The sequence below is a fragment of the Pelodiscus sinensis genome, chromosome 4, assembly GCF_049634645.1.
Source record: "Pelodiscus sinensis isolate JC-2024 chromosome 4, ASM4963464v1, whole genome shotgun sequence".
Lineage (NCBI taxonomy): Eukaryota > Metazoa > Chordata > Testudines > Trionychidae > Pelodiscus > Pelodiscus sinensis.
Window position 1 is genome coordinate 70210007 of NC_134714.1, and position 13342 is coordinate 70223348.

Genomic DNA, 13342 nt, shown 5'->3' on the forward strand with positions numbered 1-13342 from the left:
GATCCCAGGGCAGGATTTGGCTGTCTGAATTTGTATCTACATATTGGTTTGATACCTTGTGCCGCTAAAATTCCCAACTCTGTCACTGCTAACTCGCTCTACGAATTCAGCAGTTGACCATAGACACCTAACTGAAGATGTGCCACCCAGGACAGCAATACAGGACACGGTGTTCAGCAGAGTATAGTCAGTCCAGATTGCTGGCTAAACTCTCCTATATACATAACAACAGAAAGCACCAGCAAAGAATATCTCTTATGTAGTATTCACTAGAACTAAGACTTATACTGGAGAAGTCTTGGCCCTCTGATTGGGATCCCAACTTAAACTGGGATTTGTACCTTTGCAGGCTCATGCTCAGAGCTTAGCATCTAAATTGCAATATTTGTGAGGCACCAAGATACAGACTAATGAAATCTATCCCATCAGGACTTTACCTGTATCTATCACAACACTACTGTGAGACTGGCCTTCCTGCCAATACTTTCTGCCCCCAAAATAAACTAAAGTGGTGAAGGGCCACTGAGGCAGCATTCACTCTGAGCAGTGATGAAGATCGCAGTCCCAGTGTTCAGCTGGAACTGTGTAGGGAGAATTACAATACCAGATCAGACTGATCATCCAGTAGGACCTGTTTCTAAGAATGGCCAGTATGAGAGATGATTGAAAGGGTTTTTTTTTAAAGCAGAAACGGGACATTTGGGGGGCTTCTGCTGAAAATGTTTCAGTTTTTTGATGAAAAGTCAATTTTTTCTATGGGAAGAAAAACATTTTCAGACCTGCTCTGGCCAGGACTGGATATTTCAGAGGCAGGTGCAAAGATTTGTGTCCTGGATAACTGTGGAACATCCTTTCCCTAGTCGGTGGATGTCTTCATGATCTGCATAAATCTCTAATACAGCTTTCTTCACTACATAATTTTGTGTCACCTGCAATGTTTGCCCCTTCCCTGCTCAGTCCCTTTTTCTGATCATTAGTAAATATTTTAAACAGCCTCCATGCTGGGCTGGTACCTTATGGCATGCAGTGATTAACCTTTTCGTCATGACAGAAATGGATGGATTTTTCCTAGTTTTTGTTCCCTGTCCCTTCGGTGCTTTCTGATCTATGATAAATTTCACTTTGCACCCCAGGGATGTTTAGTTTCATGAATAGCCTCTTGTGAGGGGCTTTTTAAAAAGACATTCAGAAAGTCCAAATAGCTAAATCGTGTAACTCTCCTTTATCAGCTACTATGTCAATATGCCCAGAGAATTCAAATAGAACAGATTTCACATTGGTATCTCTCCAATGTTCGTAATGAAGACTAATAGTAATTCAGTAAGGGCATATCAAGGTGCAAGGAGCACCAATAAAGGTAACTCTTACTTCAATTTGGTAGCACAGAAGTGAACAAGCAAAACACCAAAAGGAAATGGGCACTTTCTGCCTAGCAAGTAAGGCCAGGATGGTGGGGAGGCAGGGAGGTTGGTTCGCTCCAGTCTGCCACCTGCCCCCCAAATTTTCTACTCTTGTCTCCCTCTCCTTTTCCAAGAAGTTAACTAATGGAGTCTCATGGCTACATCTGTTTCTCTTATTTGCAGTAACAGTGACCAAATCCCTGTCTACTGAGCATAGCAGTTCTTAGAAGCCTCCCACCTAGGGATGTTAAATTTGGATTAATTAACTCATTGAATAGTCGATTGGATTTCCACCGACTATTCGATTAGTCAATAAGGACTAGCTCAGTGTTCCACCTTTGAAATGTACAGGAGTCCCAGCAGGGGCTCTTGTGCATTTCAAAGATTGAAATTCCATGTGTAGCCCTGCTGGGGCTCTTGTATATTTCCAAGTGGAAGCGCCGCATGGAGCCTGGGGCCTGCAGAAGACTCACCGTCCCTGGCTGGCCCCAGGCTCCATGCGGTGCTTCCACTTGGAAATGTACAAGAGCCCCAGTGGTGACTCTTATACGTTTCAAAGTTGGAACATCGCCGCTGCACCCCTGCCTCCTCCCATGGAGCTAGAGGGAACAAGCTTTTAAGCTGGCTCCCCCCAGTACTCCTTTCTCTTCCCCCCCTTGCTGCCTCCTTCTGATAGAGGCAGCACGTGCGGGGAGAGCAACTAGTTGACTAGTGTGTTGACTATCCGATAAGCTTTTGCTTATCAGGTAGTCAACTAGTTGATTAGTCGTTTACATCCCTACTCCCAGCACATTGAGCCACCTGCCTGGCCAGCCTTCTATCAGTCACTTTTAAATGCCTCTCTTGTGAATCAAGTCTTCTTCATTGAAAGATGACATCTTTTAGTTTCACTGTTACTTTCATGGTAGTTCTGGAGTCACATTAACTTACAATTCAGACAGATATTTTGCTATTTGCTGCCCTGCAGTGCTTCTCGGGGTTCAGAGAAATTCCAGCCTGTCTGTTCTCTGTTCACACATCTGCCTCAACAATTTTTTTTGCACTCCAGAACTGCAGGAGTGGAGCTTGCTTTTCTTGGAGCCAGTCTCCACCTTTTGCTTGCCCTGTGGTTAACCCAACTGTTAAGCAGAGCACAGAGTTGGTGTGAGCAACTGCAGAAAAGACACCTCTTTGGAAGATTCCATTTGACATTGCATAAGCATGGGGCTCACACTTGGAAAATTACAATTCATGCGAGTAATTGGGACAATTCACAGCAGACTGGCAAAAAACTGAATTTCAGGGATAGTGGCTGAATATTAACTTTGGATTATTCCACTTGACAGAAGGGTGAGAATCCTTCTTGGAAACTTCATGAATAAGTGGTTCCTTCAAGCTGTGTCCTCACAACAAGTTGAAACACAGAATCCCTGTTAGCAGGGGCAATGGATGTGTCGTTTGCAGGGATCTGCATAATAGTGGGTAGCACTGGCACAGAAAACTCCACTTCCAAGAGTGCAGTTGTGGCTGAGAGTCATAGTTGGAAGATTGTTTCATGATCAGTGGATGAGAATAGTTCTAGAAAATTTTCATTTCTTTTTCCAAACAGTCCTCTGCACCCCATCAAAAGTTTGCACCTTGTGAGATTATATTTCCTCTGCAATATACTGACAGAACTAACTTGTTGTAGCAAGTTTCCCAATGAAGAGCTAGTGTTACTTAATTACTTGACCTACATGAGAGGCAGAAGCTACATAGAACTGGTGTAGACAGCACTTAGGTGTCTGTAACTTGTGTTGCTCGGCAGGGTGTCTTTTTCACACCCATGAGTGACATAAATTAGATTGGCTGAGGTGGCCGTATAGACCTTCCCTTAATCTATAATGTGTAAAGAATAAAATGTGGGGCTAATTCTGTGGTGAAGCAAACAGTGATGAAAATAACACAAGGGATTAGAAAATGGATGCACTATACAGTTTGCACGACTCTTATACTGGACCAAAATCACTTTGGGAGCAACCTTCATTGATCTCAGGGCTTATCTAGACTACGTGGAACAGTTGAAAGAGGATATGCAAATTCCATTGGAATTTGCATATCTTCTTCCAATTGCAAGTGAAAGTAGTTTAGATGCAGCTTTTTTGGTGAACCCCCCCCCCATTTCAAAAAGCCACATAAACCTCAATTTTTGAGGAAGAGCAGCTTTTTGACAAAGGGGGGGGGTTCACCGAAAAAGCTGCATCTAAACTACTTTCGAAAGTGTGATTGGAAGATATGCAAATTCCCACGGAATTTGCATATTGTCTTTTGACTGTTCCGTGTAGTCTAGATGAGCCCTCAGTGACTTACAGCAAGATGAATGTTGGCCCTGATGCATCACCTAGTTGGCCAATGAGCTTCATACTGTATAGAAGACACAAAAATCGTAGACATTGGATACTGGCCTGGCCTGTGAAGTTCAGATACCAATTACCAGACTATAGAAAAAAGCAAGTATTCAGATCTGGGACTTTGGTTCAGCCCCTTATGCAACTAAGGCAACAAAACTACTTTAGGAGTTCTGGGATCCAAGGTTTTGATTCAGATACAGGCCAAATACAGGCTCATGCACTAGCAAAATGAAGGCAGCTTCAGTAAATGACAAAGCAAAGCTGCTTCAGGAAAAAGATTCAGATCTGAAAAGTTGTTCTTGTATATCTTGGCCATGCCACCACGCTCGTCTGTGCTCCTGCTGAATTCTCCTTCAACTGATTGGATTCTCACCGGCCGTTACCTCTCTGTCTGGAACCAAGCCAATCAGACCAAGAAAGTATCAAAGCAATTTCACCCTAGAGTTGTCATGATGATTCTGTAGTTTACCAGATGCCCCTTTCAGAACCTTAGGCTACCTGGAGTCCTGAGCCTTAAAGGACCATCTCTGTCTTGATTCTGATTTTACAAGTGATTATGCGAAACATTTCATTCTCACAGGGTAGTTCTTGCAGCTTAATTAGGCATATATACAGAGGCCAGACATATATAAGGAAGAACATGTGTTGAATTCATCCCTAATGTACTCTACTGGAGCTCTGGATATTACACTAGGGATTTATTTTAGCTTTATATGCCTTTTATCAACTCTTTCATTTTATCAATGAAAACGGAATCCCCTGTCCTGCCCTCTTCATCACAGTCTGGAAAATGATACACTGAAGAACTCCTGGGAGTTCAGCAGAATAAATGCTTCCTGCTTTGTCTGCCATATCCTGTGTTCATCTCTTCTCAGATCTTGCAAGATTTAAGCAAGGAACACAGAGGGTTGCTATTAGGGTGTAAAAGCTGGGCTTATTTTAATGGCTTCCTATAGTAAGGTGCATCAGGCACTTAAGAATATCCTTGACACCAATAACAGTAAGGCCACACTTCAGGAGTGGAGTGCGTTGACTTAGCTGTGTCATGATCAGTGACTGGAAGAGCAGAAGGCACTGCAGATCGGGAATGAGGTACTCTAGTTAGCAGACATGTGTGAGAGCCCCAGATCACAAAGCAAAGGGGTGCTCCAGATGAGAATTGGTGTGTATTGGCAGAAGGACAGGAGGATCCAGGACTAGACTGACAGTGGATATTACAGGTCAGGACTAAAGTACATTAAGCAGGTCCATGTGCAAGAAGGAAGCTACTGCCTGTGAAATCATATTCTGTGAACTATATTCACTCAGAAAGATAAAGATAAAGCAGTCCCTTGGCTTCCTCTTCTGTATTCCTGATGTTTCATTCCTAGCTTTACAGGCTCCTTCAGATATTCATGTATCATATCATAGCATAACTGAAGAAGAGAAAAACATTTCTTTTTCAGGCTCAAAAGCAAATGAAAAGTATAAACTCAAATCCCAGAGCACCAGAATATGATAACAGCTTTATGAAACATGAAAACTGGTGATGTTTTATAATCATTGTAGCTTAAGGGTCCAGTGATATTTCACTATTAGATTAATTTTGAACACTGAGTGAACTCGCCCTAATAATATTTCTGCTTGTGTGAAGCAATTGAATTATATTTGTCCAGAGTTATAGCAGAGTAGGGATGCCATTGAGGTGCATTTGACTAGAGCTGTGAAGAGACCCAACATGAGAAATGAATGGAGTGCTGTAGATGAAGGAACATTGAGGAATATTGCCTAGGCTGTGTGTAGCCACGGGCAGTTCGTTCGAACTAAGGGGGATTTAAAAATGGTGGCTGGACGGGAACATGCAAATAAAGCCCAGGATATTTAAATCCCGGGCTTCATTTGCAACTCCGGTTGCCTGATTTGCCTACCTAGCTCGAATTAACCCCTAGTCCAGCGAATTCTTTGGTTTGGGATCCAAGGGTGCCGGACCAGGGAGGCACAGCCTGTATTACAAAGATTGTTCATCAAAAGTACTGCTGAGCAGAAGCTAACTGTGGTGTTTTCCAGCCTATAATTAATCAGCTGAATAGCAATAGTTAACATGCCAGGCTTCCAGCTTGCAAAACTGTATGCTCTGGAAAAACAAGTCAGGAGGGCACAGGGTCATGTTTACTCCTCGAGGTCACTCACTTCTCCCTTCCCTCCTGCTCTGTTAGGTGTGCTAAGGTTTCAGAAAGGCCTGTTTCAGCAATGAGCATCACAATTGGTATTCCAGCTACTGGCAGTGGTTTAATCACGTTACTGAGCTCTGGGCTATCAAAAATCTGCTCCTACTTTGCATTTCTCAGAATTCTGCAACCATGAAGTCTGTCACTGCATCCAGTCTTGTTATGGAATGAGAATCCAGAATCCAAGCATTAGTTTTAAGAAAATTTGAAGTCAGTGAAACTGCATCTATTTATACCAGGAGAGGTCCAAACCATTTATTTCTAATTCTTAAGGTTTCAGAGAAAACTTCCAAACATAAGCCAGGGTTAAGCAACATAATCTTCCCAAACTCCTGATGCTTTTTAAAATCTGTAACTATTATCTGCAGATATGCAATGGTGTTACAACTGTGTTGGTCCCAGGATATTAGAGGCCCAAGGAGGGTTAGGTAGTATCTTTTGTTAGATCAGCTTCTAAACAATCTGTTTCACCATGCTCAGAATACCTTTCCCAGACCCAAAGAAGAACTCTGAGTGGCTCAAAAGTTTCAAGCTTGTCTAACAGAAGTTGGCCCAATAAAAGATATTACCTCGCCCACCTTGTCTCGTGAATATCTGCAGATAGATTAATACAAAAATAGTGGCGCATTGAAAATTTAGAAGTAGTGTAAAATAAATTGAATTAATATTAAACAGATAACACCAGGATTACAATATCAATACTATTAATAATTTTCATAATTAATTCACTTAAAATCTTCTGAGTGTTCCTGAAGCTACTGCACGATATTCACTCTGTCACATTGAAACATCACTACAAGTAGGAGGTCCTGCAGTAGAAGTTAGATACAGTTTGCAGGGGAGACACATGGGGCTTTGCCAGAGCTGTATCTAGGCCCCAGGACTGGAACAGCCTGGGGAGCTACATTTTAGAAGTGAGTTGGACAAGGGGAGCTATAGAGTAAAGACCTCATGCTTCATATCTACATCATAGCTAGTTTTAGTAGCAGTATTAGTTCTTTTTCTTGCATAAATTCTCAAAAATATTTCATGTTTACGTCATTACTTTGGAGGACCGAGGAGATTCTTCTCCTTTTAGGATTTACTGAGAATAGACTCTGAAAATCCATAGAAGGCTTTAGTTCTAGAGGTCTGAATCTACTCAGAGCCCTTTCACTGCTGTGACACATCTGCTATGCTGCTGGCATTCCATGGGCATTCCTTCCAAATCAGTGCAGTATTAGGACATACCTCAGACATTCCCATCAGATAGCAGTTGTCCAGCACATTTAGGGGAATAGCAGATGCATTCTCACTTATTGCTTGAATGGCCCTGCTATTTACAGTAGAAGCATGCCAGAGGACTTCACATTAATTAATAGTGTTCCAGACAATTCTGAAGCTTGTAACCATTTTTTGATGCCCTCTCCTCCCAAATCCAAATAGACACAGAAGGACAATAAGCTGCTGCCAGACTCCAGGCTGACTGTGTGGTCATGTAGAGTCCAATGATATTATCATGTTCACACCAAATCATGTGGCTGATATTTATTGCCTGTTCAAACACTTCACTGAAACTTGAATCAAAAAATGTGGTGGAGAGAATTGTCCAGTAGATGCAGTAAGAGATTGAGAACCAAGACTCACAGTTACTTTTCCTAGATTTACCAGGTGACCTTAGACAAATCTCATAGGCAAAGTTTCCAAACTTTGGTATTTAAACGGTGGTACCTGTCTGCATGTGTTGTGAATATTCAGATGGGGTTAGCAGACACTAAAAGCAATGGGTGATGTGGGTGTTCAATGCCTTTGAAAATTGGCCCACGATTTAGGTGCCTACGTTCAAATGTTCTCCTTAAGCTTTCTTTGCCGTTTCACCATGTGTAAAGTAGGGGTGCTAATACTGATTAGTTGTCTGTGCAGTGTCTTGAGATTCTTGGACTGAAAGAGTTATAGTAACAGTTAACAAGCATTATCACCAGTTAACCAAATCTTCACATCATCACAACCCAATCTTTAGATGCCAGTTGCACAGTTTTCCATTTGAGGGAGGAGTAGAGGGCAAACTTCACTGATGGAACTGAGGCTCAGTTCCTAGACAAAGGTTTGCTATTGTCAGCCAATATGAAGCATTTTACCTAGTTCTTGGCAGGATTCATGGAGTTGATTGAATATTGGTCGGTTTTCTAGGGATAATATGTAGAACAGATGCAACAGGATCTTTCTTTCTGACCACTATTGAGACTAAGGGGGCGGGGGGAACATCAGGTAATGAGAGTGAATGACAACAGGCGAACAATACTGAGCATTTTTGGAACTGGGAAATTACATTGTTCCTTATAGGGCTGTTCTCTCCTTTCTTATCGTCTCCTCCAATGGTCTACTATTTCAGCCTGTACTAATCTTGAGGCCCAAATAACTGTTTGCAAGGCGTTTTTGCAATGGAGTTGCATCCTTATTTGATGGGGGAGACTCTGTGGTGTATGTCAGTGCAATAGCTCCATGCATAGGTGCAACTAAAAGCCAGGAGACCTATGAAGACTGAACACGGTGGTGCATTGTGACATCTGGGACTCTAAATCTTTCAGAGCTAAGCTTGTGAGACATGGGATGGACCTGTGCAAATCAGGACTTCTCTGAATTTTTGGGGATGATGCCTAGCGACATTACTTCCATCTCCATTGGTCCAAGGACAATGCCCATTTTATAAATTTGTTGCCCTTGCCAAGTTCTTCTCAGTGAACCCCTTCGTTCCTCTTACCCCCACACTCACATCTGATTTACAAGAGAAGATCTGACAGGGCGCCAGTGTACCAAGACTGCCCTGTTTTTTGCAAGACCTCTCCACTTCTACAGAGTGTGCCTCAAACAGGGACACTTCAAACTCATTTTAAATCACTTTGGCTCATCTCAAAGCCTGATCTCAGGAGCAACAATCCCCACACACTTTTCCTCTCCCTTCCCCACTGTCCTGTCCCAAGTCCCATCCTTCTGCCTTCGCTCATGGGGGAGGGGGAATACGTCTGACCACAGAGCCCTTGGGATGCACCTGTTCCACCAGCCTCATTCTCATCCTGCTGCTACTGGGCATGCTCACAAACCTGCGCCAAGCATGCGGCTACAGAGAGCTTACACGTTGCACTAAGCCAACTTCATCACTCATTTAAAACTGTCATCTGCAAATAGCCTTTGCATCATCTCCAACTGGGGAATTAACAGTCTTCCTGTTTTCTTCTTTCCTTCTTTTGTTTTTCGTTTCCTACAGCGCTGCTACTCACGCAAGGTAAGAGTGCTCTCACTCCTTTCCTCTGTTGTGTGGCTTTGATTTCATTCTCCTCCTTAGGCCAGGGCTTTTTGTGCTCATGCTCATTGTATCACAATTAGTAGTGAGCTGTGTGCCCAAGGAGCAGATATATTCAGCATGCGCCAATTGTGACAGGGTGCGGTCATGTGAGAACCCTTGGGGCTGCTTCCTGGTGTGCTGATAAAGCCACTGACACTCACCACCTTACTCTCTGGGGCTTATCACCACCCTGTTCTGCTGGGCCAGATCTCCTGGTCTCCCCAAGCCAAGGCACAGAGCTGAGATCATCGCCTTCCCTCTTTTCTTCCCCCCCAACCCTTTTGCTATACAGACTTTGAACCTCTTCAGGACTGAGGAGAATGCAGTTTTGGGCAAAACTTCCAGGAAACCAGCCCCCAAGTGGGATCAGAACTCCACATAAATGATTCAGGCAAGCCCCCTTTTAACAATGAAAGGTGGATGTGCACCAGGCCTGGGCAAAATACCCTCCACGGGACAGATGCGGCCTGCCAAGCCACGAGATCCAGCCTGCAGATGCAGCGGGGAGTCTCAGGCAGACTCCCTGTCTGCCCCCCACATGCCACTGAAGAAAGCTGCTGCGGGACTTTGTTTGAACAGCTGTGAGCCTTCACGTGCTGCTCCTGCCTCCAGCACAATCCCATTGAAAACAGGCAGCTTGCAAAGTACCTTCCCCTTTTTCCCCTCAGGCTCAAAGCTGTTCAAAAACCACATGGCCCCTGCAGCCAGTGCAGGGACGGGGCAGGGAGGGGGTCTGCTTGAGAAGGCTGCTGGCTGGGAGTCAAGCAGGTAAGTCTCCCAGCCAGAGCCTGCCTCTGGCACCCCCAACCCTTTGCCCCCCTACCCCACAAAACCCAAACCCTCTGCCCTCCTCCTACCCCCATACTCCCTCCCATATCCTTTATCCCAATCCCTTACCCCAGTTCACAACCCCCTCCTGTCCTAGGTCACAGCCCAAACCTCACCACCCTAGTCCCCTAACCAGTCACACTGCCTCCTTCACTCAAACTCCCTCCCAGACCCCACACCCTCTCTTGCAACCCAGTCCCTTACTGCAAACTCCTTTCTGTGCCCAACCTCCATCCCAGACCACGCACTTCCTCCATTAATATTAAGGTTGTCAGATGGTTTCAACAAAAATACTGGACACACTTGACATTACATCACAATCTACATTACATTTTATTTAGAAAATACCAGACATTTATATTTTCTCATTTATATTTTCTCAATTTGTTTCCCGAACAGAAAGCTCAAATACTGGACTATTCGGTTCAAAACCGAACACCTGGCAACCCTAATTAATATGGAAGTGTGTGGCCATTGACCACTTTCCAAGTTCTTGGAATGGGCCCCCATAAAAAAATATTGCCCATCCCTGATGTGCACCCTGATTGCTCCCCCAGGTAACATTTATTTACACTGGCATTAATAGTAAATCAAAGTGATTTTATTAAGCACAAATAGTAGGATTTAAGAGGTTGCAAGTGAAAACAGGCAAAGCAAAGTAAATTACCAATTCAAAATAACAGAAAATGCATAGCTAGTTCTAATGTATTAAAGCTTATTGCAAACTTATCCTAAAACTGTTCTTATTTCAACCAAACCTCCAAGCCAAGGAAAATCTTTTTTCCCTGGGAATCTCTGGCTTATTTCTTTGGGTGTGTCATGCGAGCCAAAGACTAAGAGCTTGACAACTTTGCATCTTAAATAGCCTTCCTTTTGGGTGGGAATTATTTGTTTCTGCATTCTCCCCTTTCATGGAAAATTACCTGGTCAGACTTTGCCATTTGAGGTGGAAACATGTTTTCTTAAAACCAGCCACTGCTTAGACTTAAAGGACAAAAGAGGATGTTTACAGGTGATCATCCAGACATTGAGGGAAACACCCTTGATGGTTTTCATTTACACATTTAAAACCATAAACCATTTCATACCCATATTTCCAACTTCACATACAAGAATGATACACACACCAAAATGAGATACACAGATCCAGCAGATTGAGACATTAAAATTGATAGGCTACATGAGGTATTTTGTCCAAAGCATCTTCGAGCTATGCATATTTGTATCCGTACGTCAATTTCATAAAGCATGGGGGAGGGGCAGTCTGTAACATCAATTATTGACATATGAGGTAAGACCTCAAATCTAAGATTTTTTTCCCTCCACCAGTCTAGGGAAAAAGACCTTTCCTGTACCATACAGCTGAACTTACAACTCCTGATAGTTAAACTTTAGACTATTGGCCACCTCACCTCCCAGTCCCAATCACACAGCTTCCTGCCTGCTTCTACAAGTACTTCGCTGCAATAACACAGACAGGGCCTAAGTGTGGTTTTACCCCCAGAAATCCCTGTGGCAGGTAGCCCAAAGGAAAGTCCTGGAAATTTGGGCATAAGACAGACACAGTGCCTCCTAAAGAACAACTGATGTGCCAGCTATGAAGAGGGTGTAGTGTAGACTTCTCCACCACCCAACGGAGGCAAGATCTTCTGGACAGCATTATGAGGAGTGCAGGGCCATGGCCTTACCCCTTGTCACTCTGGCCTGCCCTGCTCTTGGAAACGTATTACCAGTAATGGCACTAAACAGAAGCAATCATTGCGCTCAGGTAGTAGACTTGAATGGTCCGTACCTTACCTCCCCTTGGCACCCAGATACAGGCTACATACAATCATGCCCAGTATTAGGACACTATGAAGGGAACAATATTAAACTTCAACCCTTGTATTCCTCCCATCCCTCATATTGATTCTCTTCTCTTGATCTCCTCTCCCTGGCTACGTCTAGACTGCAGCCCTCTGTCGACAGAGGGATGCAAATCAAGCACATCGAAATTGCTAATGAAGCAGGGATTTAAATATCCTGCACCTCATTAGCATAAACATGGCCACCGCTTTTTTTTCTAAATGGAGCTTTTTCAAAAAAAAACGGCAGTCTAGACGCAGATCTGTCGAAAATGAACCCTTTTTCAACAGATCCTGTATGCCTCAAAAAATTAAGTTTACAGGATCTGTCGAAAAAGGTTTATTTTTGACACATCTGCATCTAGACTGCCGTTTTTTCGAAAAAGCTCCGTTTTTGAAAAAAGCGGCGGCCATCTTTATGCTAATGAGGCACGGGATATTTAAATCCCTGCTTCATTAGCAATTGCGATGTGCCTAATCTACATCTCTTTGTTGACAAAGAGGTGTAGTCTAGACACACCCCCTATGTGCAGGACTTTCCATTTATTAATACTGAATCCACACACACCCCAGGACCCAGGACCTGAATTTCCTCTACTCTTTCTCAGTAGCTCCCACAGGGCTGACCCACAACATTTTGGCACCTGAGACGGGGAACTCAAATGACACCTCCATGCCCCCTTGCTTGGGCCAAAACTTTAAAAGGTCTCAATTCTGCCTTCTTCCTGTTATATGCACCAGCAGCAGACACAATTTTCTACACTTTGGGTCCTAGTGGCAGCCGCCTCAGTTCGCCTCTTGATAAGGCCAGCCCTGAGTTCCCAGTGAAATACAGGTTATTCCCCTTGTATTTGTGTGATCCCTCCTGCTCCAGGTTTGCTGAGTGTTGTATTTGCACTAAAGAAATGTTTAGCACAAGAAACAGGCACTCGAGGGCCCAGAAAGGGGCTTGGGTTTTTGTATTTTATGTAGTTGGACAAAAAATATTGCAAGTGTCCTGAACTAGACTACAATTGTCAGGAAGCGTCCCTGCTTGGAGCTGACAGGGGCTTAATGGCTGTGAGAGTAGCAGCTCTTCAGCAAACTCTGGAAGTGCTTTGCAAGTCACCAGTCCTCTACCACCCACAGCTTGCTTGAAGAACCTTTGTACTAAGAGGAGCTTAAGGTTGATGGACCATTCATGCATGTTTATAATGCCCAAGTTATGGTGGCTTTCACATTGCAGGTCATATCCAAGACTTCATTGCAAATCAGTAGGAAAATATCTTTATGCTGCAACCTTCAATTCCTAATAGTCTATGAGGAGCCTAACGCAGTTGTCCTTAGAGTATGTCCAGATTCCCAAACTGGGATAATTAGGAGAGAACTAATG

At 43.6% G+C, this 13342-nt stretch overlaps 1 protein-coding gene across 7 annotated transcripts in view; it reads left to right on the top strand.

Annotated features, from left to right (window-relative positions):
* The window catches only part of SLC8A3 (solute carrier family 8 member A3), a 185813-nt gene that overhangs the window by 144303 nt on the left and 28168 nt on the right, over positions 1-13342 (top strand). For 4 of the 7 annotated variants that reach the window (XR_012903475.1, XM_006130304.4, XM_006130302.4 and 1 more), the window contains one exon: positions 9221-9238. The exons of the other annotated variants lie outside the window; for them this stretch is intronic. Coding sequence is in view for 3 of the 4 variants with exons in the window: in XM_006130304.4 (XP_006130366.1) it covers positions 9221-9238 (18 nt within the window). In the remaining variant the exon portion in view is untranslated. The remainder of the gene's footprint in view (positions 1-9220; positions 9239-13342) is intronic. 7 annotated transcript variants of the gene reach the window in all.